General features: G+C 44.9%; 2 protein-coding genes across 2 annotated transcripts in view; both read right to left on the bottom strand.

Annotated features, from left to right (window-relative positions):
- LOC311120367 (NLR family CARD domain-containing protein 3-like) overlaps nucleotides 1-26,878 on the bottom strand; it is a gene marked incomplete at its 3' end in the record, with an annotated part of 211,386 nt that overhangs the window by 4,287 nt on the left and 180,221 nt on the right. The gene's annotated exons all lie outside the window — the stretch shown is intronic.
- The window catches only part of LOC311120377 (stonustoxin subunit beta-like), a gene marked incomplete at its 5' end in the record, with an annotated part of 1,709 nt that continues 846 nt past the window's right edge, over nucleotides 26,016-26,878 (bottom strand). The window contains one exon of the mRNA XM_084194986.1: nucleotides 26,016-26,878. This exon is cut by the window's right edge and continues 369 nt beyond it. Coding sequence (XP_084051112.1) covers nucleotides 26,721-26,878 — 158 coding nt within the window. The 3' untranslated portion in view covers nucleotides 26,016-26,720.

The following is a 26,878-nucleotide window of genomic DNA, read 5'->3' as shown; positions in this document are numbered from 1 at the left end:
TGCAGAGAGCTGGGACCAAAGTAACAAAGCCTACCATCAGTAACACACTACGCCGCCAGGGACTCAAATCCTGCAGTGCAAGACGTGTCCCCCTGCATAAGCCAGTACATGTCCAGGCCCGTCTGAAGTTTGCTAGAGTGCATTTGGATGATCCAGAAGAGGATTGGGAGAATGTCATATGGTCAGATGAAACCAAAATAGAACTTTTTGGTAAAAACTCAACTTGTCGTGTTTGGAGGACAAAGAATGCTGAGTTGCATCCAAAGAACACCATACCTACTGTGAAGCATGGGGGTGGAAACATCATGCTTTGGGGCTGTTCTTCTGCAAAGGGACCAGGACGACTGATCCGTGTAAAGGAAAGAATGAATGGGGCCATGTATCGTGAGATTTTGAGTGAAAACCTCCTTCCATCAGCAAGGGCATTGAAGATGAAACGTGGCTGGGTCTTTCAGCATGACAATGATCCCAAACACACCGCATGGGCAACGAAGGAGTGGCTTTGTAAGAAGCATTTCAAGGTCCTGGAGTGGCCTAGCCAGTCTCCAGATCTCAACCCCATAGAACATCTTTGGAGGGAGTTGAAAGTCTGTGTTGTCCAGCGACAGCCCCAAAACATCACTGCTCTAGAGGAGATCTGCATGGAGGAATGGGCCAAAATACCAGCAACAGTGTGTGAAAACCTTGTGAAGACTTACAGAAAACGTTTGACCTGTGTCATTGCCAACAAAGGGTATATAACAAAGTATTGAGAAACTTTTGTTATTGACCAAATACTTATTTTCCACCATAATTTGCAAATAAATTCATAAAAAATCCTACAATGTGATTTTCTGGATTTTTTTTCCTCATTTTGTCTGTAATAGTTGACGTGTACCTATGATGAAAATGACAGGCCTCTCTCATCTTTTTAAGTGGGAGAACTTGCACAATTCGTGGCTGACTAAATACTTTTTTCCCCCACTGTATATATATATATATATATATATATATATATAGTTAACTAAATGTATGGTGTTTTTGGTTTATGTCAGTTTCATTGTTTGTCATGCTATACATGGTTATTTTATGGTTGTAAGTGGTAAAATGAACTAGAAAATGTCATATTTTGTAATTCTGAGTAATTACTACTTTAGTAAGGATATACACTTTATTCAGTACTACTGCAGTTTCTAAATAATTCCAATAGATGGAATCATAAGACCATGAATGACATTTCAGAAGGTTAGTTTAGTTTTCTCCCTGGATACACCACCACTCCCCCTCACAGGAAAACTCCTGCACACGCTTTTTACTGTCCCTTTCCACACTGCTAATGCAAGAGGAACGACTGAAAAAGCATTTAACAGATTACTGTGAAATAATATAATGATGATTCATGTTTATTATTAGCTGTTTTTATGCTCATGTTTTGAAATTATACTTCATTACTATAACGATGATCAATAAGCCTGAACATTAATTTAGTCACCTCTGGTCGAGAAAAATGTATTTTCCTAGTACATTCATTGTCAGATTCATCAACCAGCAGCGAGCACTCTGCCTTCTAGCACAAGCGAGGGGCATGTTGAGGTACATTTGCTAACCGGGAGGGTTGCATGATGTAATTTATTGGCGGGCTGGAAGACGCACTCTTGTCTTATCTATTCCGAGGTTGTTTAATCGTAATATTAGATATTTCAAATGCATGTATACTAGGGTTGAGGTTGGAGCATCGACTAGTGATTATTTACCAGGGGTTCAACACCGGCTATAGTCACTATTTAATTGCTCTTCCAAAAGCATCACAGGCCTAATACGAGATATATAGCTAACTAAAGTAATGAGTGACCATTTTAGAAAATCATGGGACATATAGTATTTGGTTGCATGCTATTTTATGTCAATCATATTGCTGCTTGTAGCCTATAACTGATGCTTCGTTGTCTTATGCTGCCATCTATTGGAAATATTTAGCAAATCAAAGTTATTAATTCACGTACAGACATTGGTGAGGCAGCTGAGAATAAAGTGTATTTTTCTTGTAAATTCCTTAGATCAGTCTCAAACCTGCCCCACCTATCCCACGCCAATTGCTGGACTTTCACACAGAGGTTACTAGGTCACCCAGTTCAAGCCACATTTGAAAAATAAAACAAAAGTGTCTTATTTATCAAGTGTTCTGTCTTGCAATAATAAATATCATAAAATAACTAATAACAAAAAAAAGCAAAATGTTTGACAGGTTTTGATTAACCAAAAATTGAAAATGCTATTTAGTACTATAATTGTATTTACTAAGATAATATTATTACTAAAATAGTTTCTAAAAGTGTTCTAGGCTACCCTACCCTAGAATTAGGGTGAAGGTTAAGGCTAAAATAGGTTATAACTAGGGTTAGGGGTTAGGGTTAAGGCTAAAATAGAATAAGGTTAAAATACGTTATACCTAGGGTTGAGGCTAAAATAGGTTATACGTAGGGTTAGAGTTTCTGTATTGCACTTTGTGACATCTGCTGAAGTACAAAGGGCTTTATAAATACTTTTGATTGATTGATTGTTAGGTTTACTGTTTTTAAGGCAAAAAACAGTATGGGTTTATGGCTCTCTTGCTCTTCCCTGTGGCCGTATGTGGGTACTACATAACTCATTCATGACACTTGCTAGGCTCATAATCTGAGGTAGCAACTGTGTCAGATCTACAAATCCATTAGCTAGACCACCCGATTAGACAACAATCACCCCATTATACCCATTTGGAAACAACAAATCGTCAAATATTTCATTTTTTTCTTAATTTAAAAATGTATTCTGGCTGTTTAAATCAGCCACATCTTGAAAAAGAGGACAGGGACATGTGTTTTGTTTAGGTTGTACACCCTTTTCTGAAAACAAATATGGTTAACCATGACCAGAAACGGTTTAACGTTTGATGGATATCCGCCAGCCATCGCTTACATGTTCGGTGAACACAACGTGTACTCAGGGGAGCAGTAACCCTCTCACCAAGTATCAATAACCTTGATAATAATAAGTTACTTGAGGTAAGCCTACAGTGTTAACTATATACATGCTGTCCTTAATCAAAAAGCAAATTGAACAATAAACTCCAGTATCTCAACACTGAAACGAACTCTGTCGTTATTCCCCAAGATCACTTCAGCCCACTCTGCTCCTAACTGGACAATATCCTGGCGCCACACCGGACGTTGTGGACGACACCAGACAACTCGGGCAGTTCTGTACGGGGACGCGGACAGTTCCAGAACGCGGACATGAGCAGAGCAACACAATAAACTAAACCCAGTCTTTACAGTGGCTTACATTAGTAATATTCATTTATTTATTTTTTATATGTAAAACAAACATTCAAAGTTTTGAGATCTGGGCCCATATCCACAAAGTCTCAGAGTAGAAAATTGGTCTTGATGAGAATAAATATATTTTACTCTTATGGGTATAAATTAAAGCTATGCATGAAGCCTCTAGTCCCACCTAGTCGGCAGATATTTAGGACACCTCATGAGCTGTCCTAACCAGTTAAGAGTTAACACCATTTTGTATACATCTGGCCCTTCATTGGACACTGTGTTAACAAACCTCCAAACAAGCTTCAATTCCATACAACACTCCTTCAGTAGCCTCCAACTGCTCTTAAACACTAGTAAAACAAAATGCATGCTCTTCAACCGAACGCTGCTTGCACCCGCCCACCCGACTAGAATCACTACTCTAGACGGGTCTGACCTAGAGTACGTGGACAACTACAAATATCTAGGTGTCTGGTTAGACTGTAAACTCTCCTTCCAGACTCACATTAAGAATCTCCAATCCAAAGTTAAATCTAGAATCGGTTTCCTATTTCGCAACAAAGCCTCCTTCACTCATGCTGCCAAACATGCCCTTGTAAAACTGACTATCCTACCGATCCTTGACTTCGGCGATGTCATTTACAAAATAGCCTCCAACACTCTACTCAGCAAATTGGATGTTGTCTATCACAGTGCCATCCGTTTTGTCTCCAAAGCCCCATATAATACCCACCACTGTGACCTGTACGCTCTTGTTGGCTGGTCCTCACTACATATTCGTCGCCAAACCCACTGGCTCCAGGCCATCTATAAATCACTGCTAGGCAAATCCCCGCCTTATCTTAGCTCATTGGTCACCATAGCAACACCCACCCGTAGTCTGCGCTCCAGCGGGTATATCTCACTGGTCATCCCCAAAGCCAACACCTCCTTTGGCCGCAATTCCTTCCAGTTCTCTGCTGCCAATGACTGGAACAAATTGCAAAAATCTCTGAAGCTGGAGACGCTTATCTCCCTCACTAACTTTAAGCATCAGTTGTCAGAGCACCTTACCGATCACTGCACCTGTACACAGCCCATCTGAAATTAGCCCGCCCAACTACCTCATCCCGATATTGTTATTTATTTTGCTCATCTGTACCCCAGTATCTCTATTTGCACATCATCTCTTGCACATCATTCCAGTGTTAATACTAAATTGTAATTATTTTGCACTATAGCCTATTTTATTGCCTTACCTCCATAACTTGCTAAATTTGCACACTGTATATTAATTGTATTTCTGTTGTATTTTTTTTTGGATTTTTGTTTTGTTTTACCCCATATGTAACTCTGTGTTGTTGTTTTTATCGCACTGCTATGCTTTATCTTGGCCAGGTCGCAGTTGTAAATGAGAACTTGTTCTCAACTGGTTTACCTGGTTAAATAAAGGTGAAATAAAATAAAAGATAAATAAAAACAGCAGGTGTCTTGATAATACTATAGAATCATGCAGTGAGTCAGTGGTTCCTGCACCACATGTAATTGCTTTGGAGTAGTTCAAAATAATATTTTTATATTTCTATATGATCAATCCAGAAATAATATAGACCTACATGCAACAGTATCTCTTCAGCATTTGACAATGATTTCTGTATAATAATTATGTATAAGTGATACCATTAATGTCTGCATAGCATGTTGTCTTCATTTTGGCAGATCAACTCATGCTTATTTCTGAAGATTAACTCAGGTTTTCGCCCAGTGGCTAAAGAGTTTGAGCTGTGGCAGGAGATGGACCTATGGCAGAAAGGTGGCTGGTTCGAATCCCAGGCCGGGCGCTGGAAAAACAGGCGGGCTTGATCTGACCACTGGAGGGCTGCTGGGTTCACATCCTCAAAACATTCACCTTTTGTTGATCAGAACTCTAGAGGTTCTTCTTCACTAAACCCAACAATATATCTAACTTTTAGTGGTTCCATATATTAAGGAAGTGATAGAAGCCGGGGCGGCAGGTAGCTTAGTGGTTAAGAGCGTTGTGCCAGTAACCGAAAGGTTGCTGGTTCTAATCCCTTAGCCGACTAGGTGAAAAATCTGTCGATGTGCCCTTGAGCAAGGCACTTAACCCTAATTGCTCCAGTAAGTCGCTCTGGATAAGAGCATCTGCTAAATGACTAAAATGTAAATGTAAGCCTTTTTGGTTCTATAAGGAACCTTATTTTCTAAGTGTATAATAAACACAATTATTTAATTACCTACATCAAGTTATCCCTTTGGAGCGCAACATCACGTTGTTAAAAAATACTTCTAATTTGGGCATGGCTATAAAATGGCCAATTGAAGGCATCTAGGGCGAAATATGTGTTAGATGAAAATGAACATTGTATGCAACGTTGTAGTCAACATTATTGACACGGGACTTGATGCCTACGATGCCAAAGCTATTTAGCGTTGTTAAACGGGTGTGAAGAGTGTGTTGGTATAACGGTAATATTGTCAAAATTCTGCTTGTAACAACTATCAGAATTGGTTAAAAAAATATGCATTCCATTATATTAGGCAATAATGAAGAGTAGGCAAAGTGGTTGTGTCGTGATAATTCTATCAAATGTCTTCCATTGCAACGAGTCCAGTCAGGGTGCTGCAGAACCCCTGCAGTACCTCCACTGACCCCGGATTGAGAACTCCTGATTTAGCAGATACTCTAATCCAGAGCGATTTACGATAGCTCTTAAGATAGCTATTTATTTTAGAAATAAACTTAACAAATTCTTCATAAAATTGTTATCTCACCTCTTAGCTTTGGTGTCATGTTCCCCAGAGAGACGCATTTTAGAGGCAGGGCCACCCTCCTCTCTCTCCCCAGAGAGACTCCTTTTAGAGGCAGGGCCCCCCTCCTCTCTCTCCCCAGAGAGACTCATTTTAGACCACTGACCCCTAAACAGAGATGCAGCATGTTGGTTGTGGTGAACACAGTGACAACTAATTCTAGAATATCCATTGTTCTCTTTTACTCATGATCACTTAGAAATAAAACATTTACTAACAGACACATCCAAACAGTCAGGCTATTTAATGCAATCAGATGAACATCTGGTTGTGACATCTCTTCTCCATGTTAACTGTCAATAATAATAATAAGTCACTGTTTGTTAAGGTAGTTATAGACAGTGCAGCAACACAAGGCCATGTCTCACACTTATTTGTATTCATTAAAAGTCGGCTATTTGTTGTCTTTCAATCTGAGAATGTAGACAGAAGGGCTAAAACAGGCTTGATTGATCTGAGGGGAAATCATTGATACATTCAGAAAGTATTTTTGCAACAATTTATTTTATGTAAAGTAGGCTAGGTTATAATATATAACAGAGGTTTGTTAGTGATATGCAGATGGAGGTCTATACCTCAGCTATAGCCTACATATCCTAGATGACCAGCCTAAACCTGTTCAGATCAGTTCCCATAACGTTACAGGCCTACCAGTAGCAGGACAGAGCATGTAGCCTAGGCATGATACGTTTCACATTTCCAACAGAGACCATCAGGTTGGTCAGCATGATAAGTGATCATATATCAAACCTACTCTGACTATTGAATGTCTGTAAACGACCTAACTTTCTAATATAATAGTTCTATGTAGCCTAGACTTACCAGAGTCTGCCCGTCTTTCCTTCAAATCAACACATTTATCCTAATTTTAATGTTGCCGAGAAATGACGTTTTCTTTTTTTGCTGAGTTTATATATACAGTACAGAGAGCTCCAAAAGTATTGGGACAGTGACACATTTTTTGTTGTTTTGGCTCTGTACTCCAGCACTTGAAATTATACACTGACCATGAGGTTAATGTGCAGACTGTCAGCTTTAATTGGAGGATATTTTCATCCATATCGGGTGAACCGTTTAATAATTACCGCTCTTTTTGTACATAGTCCCCCCATTTTAGGGAAATAAAAGTATTGGGACTAATTCACTTATGTGTATTAAAGTAGTCAACAGTGTAGTATTTGGTCCCACATTAATAGCACACAATGACTACATCAAGCTTGTGACTCTACAAACTTGTTGGATGCATTTGCTGTTTTGTTTTGGTTGTGTTTCAGATTATTTTGTGCCCAAAAGAAATGAATGGTAAATAATATATTGTGCCATTTTGGAATCACTTTTATTGTAAATAAGAATATAGATAGATATAGAATATGTTTCTGAACACTTCTACATTAATGTGGATGCTACCATGGTTACGAATAATCCTCAATGAGTGAGAAAGTTACAGATACACAGATATCATACATTGTAATGGTGAGAGAGCATGTCTTGGGGGTATGAACTTTCTCACTCATCATTATTCATATTTTTTGTATACAGTTTTTATATCGTTGTTGTTCTGAATACACTGCCCCCAAGTCGTCATGACGTCGTCAAATTCTCCACACCCCCACCCCTACCCCGTCCAGTCTGTCCTGCACAGTGGTCGCGTTCGCCCGGTTGACACTTTTTCCCAGTCTGCCTTATTTTTTAATTTTGAGCACCTGCAAGGTCTGTGAACAGCCCTGTGTGTGTACAGGATGTGTGTATGTGTGTGTGTGTATTTCATAGGAATAAGTGTGTTTTATATTACCATACAGTATAACATATGATCATTGAACAAGTCTCAAGTTACCTTAACTTCTCCTTTTGATACCTAGAAACATCTACAGTGAGGGAAAAAAGTATTTGATCCCCTGCTGATTTTGTACGTTTACCCACTGACAAAGAAATTATCAGTCTATAATTTTAATGGTAGGTTTATTTGAACAGTGAGAGACAGAATAACAACAAAAAAATCCAGAAAAACGTATGTCAAAAATGTTATGAATTGATTTGGATTTTAGTGAGGGAAATAAGTATTTGACCCCATCTCAATCAGAAAGATTTCTGGCTCCCAGGTGTCTTTTATACAGGTAACGAGCTGAGATTAGGAGCACACTCTTAAAGGGAGTGCTCCTAATCTCAGCTTGTTACCTGTATAAAAGACACCTGTCCACAGAAGCAATCAATCAATCAGATTCCAAACTCTCCACCATGGCCAAGACCAAAGAGCTCTCCAAGGATGTCAGGGACAAGATTGTAGACCTACACAAGGCTGGAATGGGCTACAAGACCATCGCCAAGCAGCTTGGTGAGAAGGTGACAACAGTTGGTGTGATTATTCGCAAATGGAAGAAACACAAAATAACTGTCAATTTCCCTCTGCCTGGGGCTCCATGCAAGATCTCACCTCGTGGAGTTGCAATGATCATGAGAATGGTGAGGAATCAGCCCAGAACTACACGGGAGGATCTTGTCAATGAACTCAAGGCAGCTGGGACCATAGTCACCAAGAAAACAATTGGTAACACATTACGCCGTGAAGGACTGAAATCCTGCAGTGCCCACAAGGTCCCCCTGCTCAAGAAAGCACATATACAGGGCCATCTGAAGTTTGCCAGAGGAGAACTGGGTGAAAGTGTTGTGGTCAGACGAGACCAAAATGGAGCTCTTTGGCATCAACTCAAATCACCGTGTTGGGAGGAGGAGGAATGCTGCCTATGACCCCAAGAACACCATTCCCACCGTCAAACATGGAGGTGGAAACATTATGCTTTGGGGGTGTTTTTCTGCTAAGGGGACAGGACAACTTCACCGCATCAAAGGGACGATGGACAGGGCCATGTACCGTCAAATCTTGCGTGAGAACCTCCTTCCCTCAGCTAGGGCATTGAAAATGGGTCGTGGATGGGTATTCCAGCATGACAATGACCCAAAACACGGCCAAGGCAACAAAGGAGCGGCTCAAGAAGAAGCACATTAAGGTCCTGGAGTGGCCTAGCCAGTCTCCAGACCTTAATCCCATAGAAAATCTGTGGAGGGAGCTGAAGGTTCGAGTTGCCAAACATCAGGCTCGAAACCTTAATGACTTGGAGAAGATCTGCAAAGAGGAGTGGGACAAAATCCCTCCTGAGATGTGTGCAAACCTGGTGGCCAACTACAAGAAACGTCTGACCTCTGTGATTGCCAACAAGGGTTTTGCCACCAATTACTAAGTAATGTTTTGCAGAGGGGTCAAATACTTATTTCCCTCATTAAAATGCAAATCAATTTATAAAAATTTTGACATGCGTTTTTCTGGATTTTGTTGTTGTTATTCTGTCTCTCACTGTTCAAATAAACCTACCATTAAAATTATAGACTGATCATGTCTTTGTCAGTGGGCAAACGTACAAAATCAGCAGGGAATCAAATACTTTTTTTCCCTCACTGTACATTAAATGAATTAGTGAAAAGTGTTAACATTCTAATGTGAATGATGATGATTTCTAATATTGTGTCTGGTTTCATCCATCAGATGTCTGTGATCTCACACTGGACCCAAACACAGTAAACAGACTCCTCTCTCTGTCTGAGGAGAACAGAAAGGTGACATGGAGGAGGAGAGAGGAGCAGCCGTATCCTGATCACCAAGAGAGATTTGAGATCTGGGAACAGGTGCTGTGTAGAGAGGGTCTGACTGAGCGCTGTTACTGGGAGGTAGAGTGGAGTGGGGAATGGGCTTATATTGGAGTGACATATAAAGGAATCAGCAGGAGAGGAAGGGGTAAGGACTGTGTTATTGGATCCAATGACAAGTCCTGGAGTCTGATCTGCTCTGACAACAGTTACAGAGCCTGCCACAATAATAAATTCACTACCATAGACGTACCCTCCTCCAGCTCCCACAGAGTAGGAGTGTATCTGGACTGGCCAGCCGGCACTCTTTCCTTCTACAGAGTCTCCTCTGACACACTGACCCACCTGTACACATTCCACTCCACATTCACTGAGCCCCTCTATCCAGGGTTTAGGGTGTGTTATGACACCTCAGTGTCCCTGTGTCAAACACAACATGATGTTTCACTTTAATCATGGTAACTACATATTCGTCGCCAAACCCACTGGCTCCAGGTCATCTATAAATCACTGCTAGGCAAATCCCCGCCTTATCTTAGCTCATTGGTCACCATAGCAACACTCATCCGTAGTCTGCGCTCCAGCAGGTTTATCTCACTGGTCATCCCCAAAACCAACACCTCCTTTTGCCGCCATTCCTTCCAGTTCTCTGCTGTCAATGACTGGAACGAACTGCAAAAATCTCTGAAGCTGGAGACTCTGATCTCCCTCACTAACTTTAAGCATCAGTTGTCAGAGCAGCTTACCGATCACTGCACCTGTACACAGCCCATCTGTAATTAGCCCACCCAACTACCTCATCCCCATATTGTTATTTATTTTGCTCATTTGCACCCCGGTATCTCTATTTGCACATCATTTTATGCACATCTATCATTCCAGTGTCAATACTAAATTGTAATTATTTTGCACTATGGCCTATTTATTGCCTTACCTCCATAACTTACTATATTTGCACACACTGTATATAGATTTTCTATTGTGTTATTGACTGTACGTTTTGTTTATTCCATTTGTAACTCTGTGTTGTTGTTTTTATCGCACTGCTTTGCTTTATCTTGGCCAGGTCGCAGTTGTAAATGAGAACTTGTTCTCAACTTGCTTCTTACCTGGTTAAATAAAGGTGAAATAAAAATAAAATAAAAAATAAGAATGTTCAGTAAGACACACTGGAGCAACAATGTAGAATAGCTCTCTAGTGTTTAAACATATGATCGTAAATATTCTGTCATGGGCCTCTCACTCCACCGGGTTACCACCTTAATTTTCTTCCACTCTGCTCACCACTCTCTCTACTCAGCCTAACTAGCTCCACCTGTCCCTGCTCTGCTCTGCTCTAATTACTCTGCCAGCTGCGCTGCATTACCCACTACCTCTCCCAGTATTTAAGGCCCTGTCTTTCAGCTCTCCGGTGTCAGATCGTCTGCAAAGCTCACACCCGGAACCTGTTTGCTCGCGCTTCTGGCTCACCCTGGTTTTGTGACCCCGGACCTGCCTGTTTTTTGGATACTCTTCTGCCTCAGGAGATCCAGACCTGCTTCTGCCATTACGACTCCTGACTACTCTTCAATCCCGGTAACTCTGACCAGCCTTCTGCCTTGCTACTACGTATTTTGGATTTCCCTTGAACTGTACTGCTGCCTTGTTTCATTCCGCCCTGTTGTGTCTGTGTCTCCCCCCCCCAGGACTTCTGGACCACCCACCACCGGCTTCATAGGACGCATCGCTGCCACTGGGGGGGGCACAGACCCAGCACATTGGACGGGATCCCTGTTACCCCTGGAGCCTTCATTCACTCCCTACTTCCCTTTTTCCCTTAAGTTTAATAAACTTTCTGGTGTGACGCAATTGTGGTCCTCTGGTCGTCTGTCTGAACCGTGACAGTACGATCTGACCATTATGGACTCAGCGCACACTTTCCCCGACATGGAAACCGATGAGCATGAGCAGCAGTTCCAGCAGCAGCAACAACAACTCGCCATGATCATTCAACTCCTCACCAACCTTACCCCAGCCAGTCTGCCCACCAGCCCTGCCCCCGAGTTACCTGCCCCGGTCATTGCAGCCGCTGCTCCGGAACCCAAGATTGGAAACCCCGAGCGGTTCAACGGCGATTCAACCCAGGTCCGGCCATTCCTGACTAGCTGCCGACTTCAGTTCTCCTTGCAGCCAAGGACCTTCGCCACGGAGGGGGCTAAAGTTGGGTATGCCATCACTCACCTGACGGGCCGAGCTCGACTCTGGGGAACAGCAGAGTTCGAACGTCAAACCCCCGCATGTGCAACCTTCGACCTGTTTGCTGAGGAGATGCTGAAGGTGTTTGACCTGGATTCACCCACCGCAGAGGCGTCTCGTGAACTGTTCAGTATTCGACAAGGCAGACGTACAGTCGCAGACCATTCCATCGACTTCCGAACCCTGGCTAGACGAAGTTCGTGGAACACACCATCGTTGGTGGACGCGTTCTTCCATAGTTTGGCTGACTATATCAAGGACGAGTTGGTCTCCCATGAGCTGCCTTCCACTCTTGATGAAGCCATCGCACTGACTGTCAGGATCGACAGAAGGATACAGACCCGTCGTCGTGAGAGGGGGCGCCAAGGTCCACCTACTACCGGCATTCGGAGAGATCCGACTGGGCTCCTGTCATCTACTGCCACTCACCCAGGTCAGCTTGATCAGTCTGAGCCTATGGAGATTGGGCGAGCCTCTCTCACTCCTGCAGAGCGCCAGCGCCGCTTCACCTCAAACCTCTGCCTCTATTGTGGAGGTGATGGACATCGTGTGGTAACCTGCCCTTTAAAGGGCCGAAGCTCACCGGGCATAGGGGGAGTCCGGTTGAGTTCAATGACCATCCAGTCCTCCGACCGCAAACCCCTGCTGCAAGTTCACCTCCGCCTCTCTGACTCAACTCACACCCTGGCTGCTCTGGTGGATTCTGGCGCCGAAGCCAACATAATGGACATCAAGCTGGCACGCCAACTGGGACTGGAGAACCTCCGTTTGACACCTCCTATTCCTGCCCGGGCACTGGACGGACACTTACTCGGATCGGTCACTCATGTCACGGCCCCGGTCTCGATGGGTCTGTCCGGAAACCATCAAGAAACTATCCAGTTTCACCTGCTCCCCTCTCCAGGCCAACCCCTCATCCTGGGTTACCCATGGCTCCGCCGGCACAACCCTCAGCTCGACTGGGTGACCGGGGTGATCAGGGAGTGGGGAGAGGACTGCCACCGAACCTGCCTGCTTGCTGCCGCACTACCCCCTCGGCCAGTACCTACTAACTCCGCTCCTGACCTCTCCAATGTCCCAGAATGCTACCATGGTCTCAGAGAGGTGTTTAACAAAGCAAGAGCCACATCTCTGCCCCCTCACCGACCGTACGACTGTGCCATCGACCTCCTCCCTGGAACAGCTCCTCCAAGGGGTCGTCTTTATTCGTTGTCTGCTCCTGAAAGAAAGTCCATGGAGGACTACATCAATGGCTCTCTGTCCGCAGGATTAATCCGTTCATCTTCATCTCCTGCTGGTGCTGGCTTCTTCTTTGTGGGGAAGAAGGACGGATCTCTTCGCCCCTGCATCGACTACAGGGGACTCAACGACATCACAGTGAAAAACCGTTACCCTCTGCCTCTGCTCACCTCTGCTTTTGAGTTGCTCCAGGGAGCCACTGTTTTTACCAAGTTGGATCTCAGAAACGCTTACCACCTAGTGCGGATCCGGGAGGGAGATGAATGGAAAACCGCATTCAATACACCAACAGGCCACTACGAGTATCTGGTTATGCCTTTTGGCCTCACCAATGCTCCTGCTGTGTTCCAGGCTCTAGTGAATGATGTACTGCGGGACATGTTAAACAAGTTTGTCTTCGTTTACCTGGATGACATCTTAATCTACTCCAGAGACCTGTCTGAACACACCCGCCATGTCCAGCAAGTCCTTCATCGTCTTCTGGAGAATTCCCTCTACGCCAAGGCAGAGAAATGTGAGTTTCACGTCAAGACAGTGGCCTTCCTGGGGTACATAGTGGCAGAGGGAAGTATCCAAATGGATCCTGCCAAAGTATCAGCAGTCACTTCATGGCCAGTTCCGGAGAACAGAAAGAAGCTGCAACAGTTTCTGGGGTTTGCTAACTTCTATAGGAAGTTTATCCGGAACTACAGTACCGTTGCTGCCCCTCTCACTGCTCTAACCAGCACCAAGCAACCCTTCACCTGGACCCCAGCAGCCGTTAAAGCCTTCAGTACCCTCAAGGTGAGGTTCACCTCCGCTCCCATCCTCCAGATGCCTGATGTGGACCGGCAATTCATTGTGGAGGTGGACGCCTCGGATGTGGGAGTTGGTGCTGTGATTTCTCAGTGGGCTGCGGAGGATAGGAAGCTCCATCCCTGTGCCTTTTTCTCACGTCGGTTGTCCCCCTCTGAGTGCAATTACGACATAGGGAACCGTGAGCTGCTGGCTGTGAAGCTTGCCTTGGAGGAGTGGCGTCACTGGCTGGAGGGGTCCACCATTCCATTTCTCGTTTGGACCGATCATAAGAACTTGGAGTACATCCGCACGGCCAAACGGTTGAACTCCAGGCAGTCCCGCTGGGCCCTGTTCTTCACCAGGTTTAATTTCACTCTGTCATACCGGCCTGGATCACGCAACACCAAGCCAGACGCCCTCTCCCGTCAATTCCAGAAGGATGACACCCCCTCCAAGGACCCTGTGTCGATTCTGCCAAGTCCCTGCATCGTTGCAGCTCTGACCTGGGCTGTTGAGGAACAGGTACTGGAAGCTCTCCGTAACCAGCCAGGTCCCAGCACCTGCCCAGCTGACCGCCTTTTTGTCCCCGAAGACCTGAGGTCCCAGGTCGTTCAGTGGGGACATGACTCCCGCCTAGCTTGTCACCCTGGCTCCACCCGCACTTACAACCTGCTCGCCCAGAGGTTCTGGTGGCCCTCTCTGAGGAAGGATGTACGGGAATTCGTCCAAGCCTGCCCCATCTGCAACCAACACAAGTCGTCCTGCCAGCCCCCAGCCGGATTGCTGCAGCCCCTGCCTGTGCCCAGACGTCCCTGGTCTCACATCGCCCTTGACTTTGTCACGGGGCTGCCCCCTTCAAGGGGCATGACCGTCATTCTCACCATCGTTGACCGTTTCAGCAAGATGGCACACTTCATTCCCCTCCCCAAGCTCCCAACCACCAAGGAGACCGCCCAGGTGGTCCTGGAACACGTCTTCCGGATCCACGGACTGCCAAGGGATGTAGTTTCTGACCGTGGTCCACAATTCTCCTCCGCTTTTTGGAAGGAGTTCTGTCACCTGCTGGGAGCCACAGTCAGTCTGACTTCCGGATTCCATCCCCAATCCAATGGGCAGTCAGAGCGGGCTAATCAGGAGCTCGAGAAGGCACTGCGATGCATGACTTCACGCAACCCCCACTCCTGGTCGCAGCAATTGACATGGGTGGAGTACGCACACAATTCTCTGACCTGCTCTGCCATCGGTATGTCCCCTTTCCAATGTGTTTATGGATACCAGCCTCCTCTATTTGCCAGCCAGGAAGAGGAGGTTACTTGCCCATCTGCACTTGCTTTTGCCCGTCGATGTCGCCGCACCTGGTCACAAGCCCGAGCCACACTCCTCAGATCCGTTGCCAGCTACACTACCGGGGCCAACCGTCGGAGAATTCCTGCTCCCACCTACCATGTTGGTCAAAGGGTGTGGTTGTCATCGAAGAACCTGCCACTCAGGGTGGAGTCGCAGAAGCTGGCACCTCGGTTCATTGGCCCATTCCCTATCATAAGAGTGATTAGCCCAACTGCTGTCCGGCTCCAACTGCCTAATTCCCTGAGGGTGCACCCCACTTTCCATGTGTCTAAGATTAAGCCCATCCATGAGAGTCCGCTGGTCCCTGCGGCGCCTGGTCCTCCTCCTCCACGGCTCGTCGATGGTGGTCTGGTTTACACCGTCCGCCGCCTGCTTCGGTCCAGACGGAGGGGTAGGGGTCTCCAGTACCTCATTGACTGGGAGGGCTATGGACCTGAGGAAAGGACCTGGGTGCCAGCTAGTCGGATTGTGGATAGGACTCTCATCACCGCTTTCCACCAACGGCATCCTGATCAACCTGCAATCCGTAGGGGCCGCCCCAGAGGGGTCCCTAACCGTCCTGCCCGCTCGGCTTCCTGTCCTGTGCCTGATCCTGTCTCGGGACCTGTCCCATCTCCCGACCACGGCCCTCCGGCTTCCTCCGAGGATGAGGACGTTCACTCGGACCGTTCGGAGGAGTTCTAGCCCTCCTCCGGCTCCCCTCCTCCCGCCCGGCGTGGTGTTGCTCTTGGGACTTCTGGGGCCGTCCCTTGGGGGGGGGGTTCTGTCATGGGCCTCTCACTCCACCGGGTTACCACCTTAATTTTCTTCCACTCTGCTCACCACTCTCTCTACTCAGCCTAACTAGCTCCACCTGTCCCTGCTCTGCTCTGCTCTAATTACTCTGCCAGCTGCGCTGCATTACCCACTACCTCTCCCAGTATTTAAGGCCCTGTCTTTCAGCTCTCCGGTGTCAGATCGTCTGCAAAGCTCACACCCGGAACCTGTTTGCTCGCGCTTCTGTGTGCTAGTATACTCCCTTAAAAAGACCTTAAAAGACCTTCGCTAGAAAAACGTGAAAAAAGAGGCAGTAGTCCTATTTGTCCTTTTTGAGATGCCGTAGCCAGTATACACTCAAAATCATCTGAATTAATTAAGATAACTTAAGCAATCTTGGCAAGATGGGTAAAATTGCAGGACATTTGCTTTAAAACTGCAATAATTCTCTCTGCCCCATGGCAAAATATGTAGAATTGCATGAAATTGGTTATAAAATTGCTACATTTTCTCTCCACCCCAATGCAAAATGTGTAGAACTGCAGAATACCTGCTTTAAAACTGCAATATTTTCTCTACACCACATGGCAAAATGTGTAAAAATAATTAGACCACCCACAACACCCACAATTCTTCATCATCATTACACCATTGTTCTAAATTAAATTCACCCTCTTCACCCTCCTCATCGTTCAGTTCATTCTAATGTAATTGTAAAGTAACGTGCCCCATTATCCGTTTCCATCGCCCGTTCATCCATTGGCATCATTCAACCAGTGAGGAGAGAGACACATTATCACCTGGGTACCAACGTCTTACAGCGCATTTGTCTTGGACCCTTAAGATAGTACTAGGTGTGGAAACATTGCTTTCACCTGTCCAGTTCTCTCATGTAGTTGAGATGAAGGAGAGGAGACAAGGAGAGGAGACAAGGAGAGGAAGTCCATGTAGAATGTTGATATGCCCCCCAGGAGATGTTGATGTCCTGAGATGTCTGTCTGTTTAGTGCTGTATGCTTGATGTCATCCTAATATTTCTATATTTCTTAATTCCATTGTTTTCCTTTTTAGATCTGTGTGTATTGTTGTGTATTGTTAGATATTACTGCACTAAGCTAGGTACACAAGCATTTTACTACACCCTCCATAGCATCTGCTAAATATGTGTATGTGACCAATAAAATAGATTTGCTGAACCCTTATTGGGAGGTGGTTAACTAGTCTGTATATTCCACTGATTCATATGGATACCAGTCCATACATTGGCTGTAAAAGTGGGTAAAACCAGACAAGCATATAACTGTAGCTATGTGGTCTTTACTTGGGTGTGTTTCAGCAGGGTGAGGTCAGAGAGATGCTTCCAAGTCAGTATTTTTCTGAACTCATAAAATCCTTTACACAATCTGATGGGATGAATGTTCAACCCCATTTAAATAACCATAAAGTCTATATAGTACCTTTAAGTTAAGACGTCACAGATCTGTTCATGGCAAAGCAGTTCAATTAATGATATTAATTGATTCTTAAAGAATATAACTTATAAATCATGAGCCTCATCTTGAGGAGTCACCTGTGACAGTATTCATAAAGAGTAGGAGTACTGATCTGGGATCAGTTTAGCCTTTTAGATCATAATGAAACAGATAAGATGGACAGGGGGGACCTGATCCTAGATCAGCACTCCTCCTCTGAGACACTGCCTTTATGAATAAGGGCCCAGGAGTCACCAGGACCAAGAAACCGAACACATACTGTTGCAAAGTCTAGTTACAGCAGGTGTTTACTGCCATCTAGTGGAAGATACCAATAAAACACTTGATTATCAGGATGGGGAGACGGCTGAGATGAAACAGAACATAAAGAAGACTAGCTGCTCAGAACAGTGAACAAACAAAGGCAGAAGATGCTTGTATAGCAACACTCACGGTGTGATGGAGAGTGGTAAAGCAACACTCACAGTGTGATGGAGATTGGTAAAGCAACACTCACAGTGTGATAGAGAGTGATATAGCAACACTCACGGTGTGATGGAGAGTGGTAAAGCAACACTCACGGTGTGATGGAGAGTGGTAAAGCAACACTCACGGTGTGATGGAGAGTGGTAAAGCAACACTCACGGTGTGATGGAGAGTGGTAAAGCAACACTCACGGTGTGATGGAGGGTGGTAAAGCAACACTCACGGTGTGATGGAGAGTGGTAAAGCAACACTCACGGTGTGATGGAGAGTGGTAAAGCAACACTTACGGTGTGATAGAGAGTGGTAAAGCAACACTCACGGTGTGATGAAGAGTGGTAAAGCAACACTCACGGTGTGATGGAGAGTGGTAAAGCAACACTCACGGTGTGATGGAGGGTGGTAAAGCAACACTCACGGTGTGATGGAGAGTGGTAAAGCAACACTCACGGTGTGATGGAGTGTGGTAAAGCAACACTCACAGTGTGATAGAGAGTGGTAAAGCAACACTCACGGTGTGATGGAGAGTGGAAAAGCAACACTCACGGTGTGATGGAGAGTGGTAAAGCAACACTCACGGTGTGATGGAGAGTGGTAAAGCAACACTCAAGGTGTGATGGAGAGTGGTAAAGCAACACTCACGGTGTAATGGAGAGTGGTATAGCAACACTCACGGTGTGATGGAGAGTGGTAAAGCAACACTCACGGTGTACAGATGTTAAATAAATAAGTGTTAGCTTCCTCAGCACCATGCACCCCACTGTTGCCACCGGCGGTGACCAGAAGAAGAAACCGGAGACAGTGACAGACTACAATCACACAAAGGTATATACAGTATCTCTACCATATACAGATAGCCTTCCCATCTGCCAAACACCAAATAGGATCCCCTTTTATTATATTACATTCATATTATTACTATTAGTATTATCATTCTATATAATTATAACCTCTTCTATTTTATTTTATGTTAAAGCTTGGTGTGGATGCACTCGACCAGATGTCCAGACTGTACTCTGTAAAAGGGGGTACTCTCCTCTGGCCTGTTGACTGTACTCTGTAAAAGGGGGTACTCTCCTCTGGCCTGTTGACTGTACTCTGTAAAAGGGGGTACTCTCCTCTGGCCTGTTGACTGTACTCTGTAAAAGGGGGTACTCTCCTCTGACCTGTTGACTGTACTCTGTAAAAGGGGGTACTCTCCTCTGGCCTGTTGACTGTACTCTGTAAAAGGGGATACTCTCCTCTGGCCTGTTGACTGTACTCTGTAAAAGGGGGTACTCTCCTCTGGCCTGTTTACTGTACTCTGTAAAAGGGGGTACTCTCCGCTGGCCTGTTGACTGTACTCTGTAAAAGGGGGTACTCTCCTCTGGCCTGTTGACTGTACTCTGTAAAAGGGGGTACTCTCCTCTGGCCTGTTGACTGTACTCTGTAAAAGGGGGTATTCTCCTCTGGCCTGTTGAGGTGTTCTACAATGTGCTCGACATGACTGCTATCAACACGTGTTGTACAAGCAATGCCTTGACAAGAAAGTGAGCAGGAGACATTTCATCATGGAACTGGCATGTGAGCTTGGTGAAAACCACATGAACGCAGAGAAAGAAGCTACAGTCACCAAGCAGGCCGCCAAGACAGCAGGTCCTGTTCTCCCTCTTCCCCAAGAACCACAGCTCCCACTGGGGAAAAATACACAATGTCAAGACAGCAGGTCCTGCTCTCCCTCTTCCCCAAGAACCACAGCTCCCACTGCGGAAAAATACACAATGCCAAGACAGCAGGTCCTGCTCTCCCTCTTCCCCAAGAACCACAGCTCCTACTGGGGAAAAAGACACAATGTCAAGACAGCAGGTCCACACCGAACAAGGCCCATGAAAACTGTGTGCAGGGCAACCGATTTGATTTGTTTGTGGAACCGAACCATAAAGAGAAGACGTGATTGGTTCATGTGTAAAGGCTCGGTACAGTGTCTGATACAATCAACACATTATTGTTTTTATATCTTGTCATGAATATATTTCCACAAATATTTATTTATGCAATTAATCCTTTAAAATTGTTCATGCATTGGTGCTTTTGTTTAGGAATACAGCAAATCATTTCACCTGAGCACCTGGCTAGTTATATTATTATTATAATACTTTTTTCATTTATACTTTGTCAAAATAAACTGTAAATCGACTTTATTAACTCTATTACTAATTGAATCTACAAATACAGTTGATCAAATGGTTTACACTGTAATGTTTTTATTGTAAGGGAAACAGAAATAGGCTATAGGCCGATTTTATTTTTACTTTGTAGAATTAACTATTGTTGTTATTTTATTTATATATTTCCACAAATATTTCTTCATGCAATAAATAATTTACAATATATGATGCACTATTTATCAAGCGTTTATTTAACAAACCATGTTTGCACACCTTGCACCTTGCTGGTTGATATGCATCTGATGCATATGCTAAAGTGGACGCCTGGTAACTTTCTCTAGCGGGTTCTTATATGCTGAAAGAACAGGCGGTTCTAGTGTTAAGGACTGGTAGATGGGTGTTGCTCATGCATTCACTCATGCTGACCGGCTCCAGTCCTTTGTTCTTGACTAAAGCGTCCAAGTCAGACTTCTGGTCTGATAGCATAAGGTACAGGTCCTGCTTTCAGAAACGTTGGTTTGCTGTCTGGCTTAATGTTAAGCTTCCATGTAATGTCGTTCATACTACCCAGCTGTCCATTAAAGACTTCTCCATGTTTCTTTAAGATGGCAGGTAGGTCTGTGTCTCCATGTGTCATTGTATGCACTGATGGCCAGTCCAGTGTGATTTTCTCCAACTATGAACATCCCAGTAGTGATGCATAGTCTCCTTTCACAACATAGAGTGGCAGCTTTTCAGTTTGTCTGTTTACCTGAACTGTGACATCAGTGATGCCTCTCACACCGACAGATTCACCTGTGTAAGTCTTTAACACGAGGTGCGCTGGTTGAAGTGGAAGGTGTTTCAGTGTATTTATTCTGAAACAAGAGATACAGCTGCCCCTGTGTCAATCTCCATACCCACCGGCTGTCCCTCTAGCAAGGGGGATACATAGTAGCCGTGCGGCCCGCCAGGAAAAAGTCTGGATTTTCAGTGTGACTTCCTGGTCTGATGAGTCACTCACCTCAGTGTTCTCTTACTCAACAGTGTGAACATGTCTATGTGTCTTTCGTTGGAATGTCTGTTTCTTGTTTCCCGTTTTTGTGATTTCTCTGTTCTCTTTTTGTTTCTGGAGACTTGTCCGATGTGGCCCTTTTTACCACAGGCTGGACAATCCATGTCCTTCCACCAACATGTTGATACCTGATGTCCCACCTTGCCACAGTGGAAGCATGTGACTTGATTTCCCTGTCTCTGATTTTCAGTTGAAACTCTGTGCACTTTTCCTTTTTTTGTGATTAACTTTTTATTTATTTTCAAAGGAACACAGACAAGAACAAATAGCAGCAGGAATGGTTATACAGCTAGAGACACAATACTGTTAAAATATATATCAGTATATTATGGAAATTAGTTATTGCAGATACATACAATTATAATAAACCACATATACAATCACCCACCTCAACTGCATCAACCCACCCTCCAACCCCTCCTGGGACCACCCCAACCCACCCTCCAACCCCTCCTGGGACCACCCCAACACACCCTCCAACCCCTCCTGGGACCACCCCAACCCACCCTCCAACCCCTCCTGGGACCACCCCAACACACCCTCCAACCCCTCCTGGGACCACCCCAACCCACCCTCCAACCCCTCCTGGGACCACCCCAACCAACCCTCCAACCCCTCCTGGGACCACCCCAACACACCCTCCAACCCCTCCTGGGACCACCCCAACCCACCATCCAACCCCTCCTGGGACCACCCCAACCCACCCTCCAACCCCTCCTGGGACCACCCCAACCCACCCTCCAACCCCTCCTGGGACCACCCCTACACACCCAACCTGATCTCCATTACATTAAATACTAAATCAAGGTACACATTTGCACAAAAATTATAATTAATGATCAATCTGTTGGGTAAAACCAACTACAGGAGTTATTTTATGGTTTCAGCTGCAATTGTTGTTTGGCTAGCCCCATGGATCCTAGCAGTGGATAGTTCTAAATAAATGATATCTATAAAAGTGCTGATCCAATGAGGTGTGGTGGTTGCCATCTTAGTTCCAACATCTTTTTAGCTGCTGTCCAAGCTGACAACATTATACGTCTTTGCTGTAATGACAGTGGTGAATTATCATTCAGTAATAACAGTTTGGGGGAACAAGGTATGAGGATACCTCTTTCCAAAACATGTCCCCTGGTCACTCCCAGTACATATGATTAAAGGAGCCCAAGGCACCTTGATTACATAGATCACACAGAGGAGCGGTTGTGATTTCTATAAAATGATGTTTTCTAGGTGGAAGGTTTACCCTGTGTATGAGATTAAAATGTATCAGCTGATGATTAGGATTGTTAGATGAACCCACTAAGTTCCTGATGAACTCAACTGGTGAGCCTCTTTAGCAGCTAGTTCCATGGACACACTGATTTCAATGTCCTTTGCCAAGGTCAGATGACTTTCAGTCAACAGTCTCTTTTGTGTAGCTTCACTCCGTAGCCCACATACTAGTCTGTCTCTAATGATGTCATTTAGAACAGCATTAAACTCAGTGTTCTGATAGTTTCTTTAATGCAGCAGCAAACATTGTTACTGATTCTCCCTCTTCCTGATGTCTCCTGTGGATCCTGAACCTTTCAGCATTAACTAGTGGTTCTGGTGAAAAATGTCCTTTAAGTATCTCCACAATATCCCCATACGTCTTATTACCTGTTCTGTCTGGCTGTAGCAGGCTGCCTAGTAAATTAAATGTCTTTGGCCCCATTACACTAAAACATGTAGGCACAATGTTGTCCTCATCCATGTCATTTACAAGAACTAAATATTCAAACCGTTCTGTATATGAGCTCCACTGTGAAATACTTTTATCAAACTGTCCAATGTTTCCAACAATTCCAATAATTGTTCATTTCTCAACAAGCTCCTGATTGTCACTCACTTCAATATTGTCCTCAACCACAGCAATATTTTCCTCAGTCATGTGATCTTCATTCACTTCACTCACTGACGTTTCCTCCTAAATTCGCTCATTTAGCAGATTTAATTAAAAGGTTTGTCTTCACAGTTGAATAAATGTCCTTTCCTTTAATCACTGTATATTCCTCCCTTTTAATCACGTTGTTTTCCCGCTCCGACGTCCGTCTCGAGTCCTTTTCTGCCGTCCATGACGATGTTAACTCTCTCTCTTAGCTAGCTAGACTATGCACTTGCCTCTGCTAGCAATACACTGTGCTAACATTAGCCTAGACTGGACCACAGAAAATAACAGTTTTAAACAGTTGTAAAAACCCACTTCTTCCAGACAGAATAGTTCCTGTAGATTCAGACTTACTCATCACCAATCTTTTGTTATGTCTCGTGGGTTTAATAACCATGTCTGTATAACAATTCAATAATGATGAGACAGGAGACGGGAATCAGTTCAACCATTTATCTGGAACGTGATCATCTCAACACATACAAACCCCCATGATGCTCTGCAGCACAACCCCAATATACAACAAATACATAGATAAGTAAATGGACACGAAATAAAACTCATAGAGGAATTTAAATGTTCAGTTGTAGAAAGTAGGGCCATGGGATAGGGTCAGAAAGGTCAGTATGTTTGATAACTGGTTACAGAGGTGACATAACAAGCATAAGGTCCATTATAACACAGTGAAGTAGAGGTGGGAGCTAAAAGCAGACATGGACAGTGAGACGGTGTGAGGAGGTCAGGGGTGAAACACTAGATCAGGACAGGTAGAAATGGCAGGGCTGGAAATAGACACAGAGACACATTCTGATCATGGCTCAGACCTGACCTGAGACACCGAAACAGAAGATGCCATAGCAAAGTCCTGTCCAGTTGGCTATATGGGACTTCCTTTCATCAAAATACAACGCATGGAAATGTGTCCAGTGTGTGTGTGTCCAGTGTGTGTGTGTGTGTGTGTCCAGTGTGTGTGTGTGTCCAATGTGTGTGTGTCCAGTGTGTGTGTATGTGTTCAGTGTGTGTGTGTGTGTGTCTAGTGTATGTATGTGTGTTCAGTGTGTGTGTTTGTTCAGTGTTTGTGTGTGTTCAGTGTGTGTCCAGTGTGTGTCCAGTTTGTGTGTGTCCACATGTGTGTGTGTGAATCCAGTGTGTGTGTGTGTGTGTGTGTGTGTGTGTGTGTGTGTGTGTGTGTGTGTGTGTGTGTGTGTGTGTGTATGTCCAGTGTGTGTGTGTGTGTGGATGTGTGTCCAGTGTGTTTGTGTGTGTGTCCAATATGTGTGTGTGTGTGTCCAGTGTGTGTGTGTTTGTGTGTGTCCAGTATGTGTTTATGTCCAGTGTGTGTGTGTGTGGGTGTCCAGTGTGTGTGTGTGTCCAGTGTGTGTGTTTGTGTGTGTGTGTGTGTGTTTGTGTGTGTGTGTCCAGTGTATGTGTGTGTGTCCAGTATGTGTGTGTGTCCAGTGTGTGTATGTGTTCAGTGTTCAGTGTGTGTATGTGTTCAGTGTTTGTGTGTGTGTCTACTGTATGAATGTGTGTTCAGTGTGTGTGTGAGTTCAGGTGTGTGTGTGTGTGTCCATTGTGTGTGTGTGTCCAGTGTGTGTGTGTGTCCAGTGTGTGTGTATGTGTTCAGTGTGTGTGTGTGTGTCTAGTGTATGTATGTGTGTTCAGTGTGTGTGTGTGTGTCCAGTGTGTGTGTGTGTGTGTTCAGTGTGTGTGTGTGTTCAGTGTGTGTTAAGTGTGTCCTGTGTGTGTGTGTCCAGTGTGTGTGTGTCCATTGTTTGTGTTTGTCAAGTGTGTGTGTGTGTGTGTGTGCAGTGTGTGTGTGTCCAGTGTGTGTGTGTCCAGTGTGCGTTTGTGTGTGTGTGTCCGGTGTATGTGTGTGTCCAGTGTGTGTGTTTGTGTGTGTGTGTTTGTGTGTGTGTGTGTGTGTCCAGTGTATGTGTGTGTGTGTCCAGTATGTGTGTGTGTCCAGTGTGTGTCCATTGTGTGTGTGTGTGTGTGTGTGTGTCCAGTGTGTGTATGTGTTCAGTGTGTGTGTGTCTAGTGTATGTATGTGTTCAGTGTATGTGTGTGTCCAGTGTGTGTGTGTGATCAGTGTGTGTATGTGTTCAGTGTTCAGTGTGTGTATGTGTTCAGTGTGTGTGTGTGTGTCCAGTGTGTGTGTATGTGTTCAGTGTTTTTGTGTGTGTCTAGTGTATGTATGTGTGTTCAGTGTCTGTGTGTGAGTTCAGGTGTGTGTGTGTGTTTCCATTGTGTGTGTGTGTGTCCAGTGTGTGTGTGTCTGTCCAGTGTGTGTGTATGTGTTCAGTGTGTGTGTGTGTGTCTAGTGTATGTATGTGTGTTCAGTGTGTGTGTGTGTGTCCAGTGTGTGTGTTCAGTGTGTGTGTGTGTGTTCAGTGTGTGTTAAGTGTGTCTGTGTGTGTGTTTGTCCTGCATGTGTGTGTCCAGTGTGTGTGTGTCCATTGTGTGTGTTTGTCAAGTGTGTGTGTGTGTGTGTGTGTGTGCAGTGTGTGTGTGTCGAGTGTGTGTGTGTGTGTCCAGTGTGTGTGTGTCCAGTGTGCGTTTGTGTGTGTGTGTCCGGTGTATGTGTGTGTCCAGTGTGTGTGTTTGTGTGTGTGTGTTTGTGTGTGTGTGTGTGTGTGTGTGTGTGTCCAGTGTATGTGTGTGTGTGTCCAGTATGTGTGTGTGTCCAGTGTGTGTCCATTGTGTGTGTGTGTGTGTGTGTCCAGTGTGTGTATGTGTTCAGTGTGTGTGTGTCTAGTGTATGTATGTGTTCAGTGTATGTGTGTGTCCAGTGTGTGTGTGTGATCAGTGTGTGTATGTGTTCAGTGTTCAGTGTGTGTATGTGTTCAGTGTGTGTGTGTGTGTGTCCAGTGTGTGTGTATGTGTTCAGTGTTTTTGTGTGTGTCTAGTGTATGTATGTGTGTTCAGTGTGTGTGTGTGAGTTCAGGTGTGTGTGTGTGTGTCCATTGTGTGTGTGTGTGTCCAGTGTGTGTGTGTCTGTCCAGTGTGTGTGTATGTGTTCAGTGTGTGTGTGTGTGTCTAGTGTATGTATGTGTGTTCAGTGTGTGTGTGTGTGTCCAGTGTGTGTGTTCAGTGTGTGTGTGTGTGTGTTCAGTGTGTGTTAAGTGTGTCTGTGTGTGTGTTTGTCCTGCATGTGTGTGTCCAGTGTGTGTGTGTCCATTGTGTGTGTTTGTCAAGTGTGTGTGTGTGTGTGTGTGCAGTGTGTGTGTGTCGAGTGTGTGTGTGTGTGTCCAGTGTATGTGTGTGCGTGTGTGCAGTGTGCGTATGTGTGTGTCCAGTGTGTGTGTGTGTGTGTGTCCACTGTGTGTGTCCACTGTGTGTTTGTGTGTCCAATGTGTGTGTGTGTGTGTGTATCCAGTGTGTGTGTGTGTGTGTGTGTCCAGTGTGTGTGTGTGTATAGTGTGTGTGTGTGTGTGTGTGTGTATCCAGTGTGTGTGTGTGTGTGTGTGTGTGTGTGTCCAGTGTGTGTGTTTTTGTCCAGTGTGTGTGTGTGTGTGTGTGTGTGTGTGTGTGTCAGTGTTACCATGGTTATTATTATTATTTACAGGGACACTGAGTCCCCGTCATACAAAAGCCTAAACCCTGGATAGAGGGTCTCAGTGAATGTGGAGTGGAATTTGTTCAGGTGGGTCAGTGTGTCAGAGGAGACTCTGTAGAAGGACAGAGTGCCGGCTGGCCAGTCCAGATACACTCCTACTC

Source organism: Coregonus lavaretus (assembly GCF_964263955.1).
Source record: "Coregonus lavaretus genome assembly, contig: HAP1_SCAFFOLD_280, whole genome shotgun sequence".
In the NCBI taxonomy this organism is placed as follows: Eukaryota; Metazoa; Chordata; class Actinopteri; order Salmoniformes; family Salmonidae; genus Coregonus; species Coregonus lavaretus.
The sequence above is the reverse complement of the archived record's forward strand: the minus strand, read 5'-3'. Positions and strand labels throughout refer to the sequence as shown.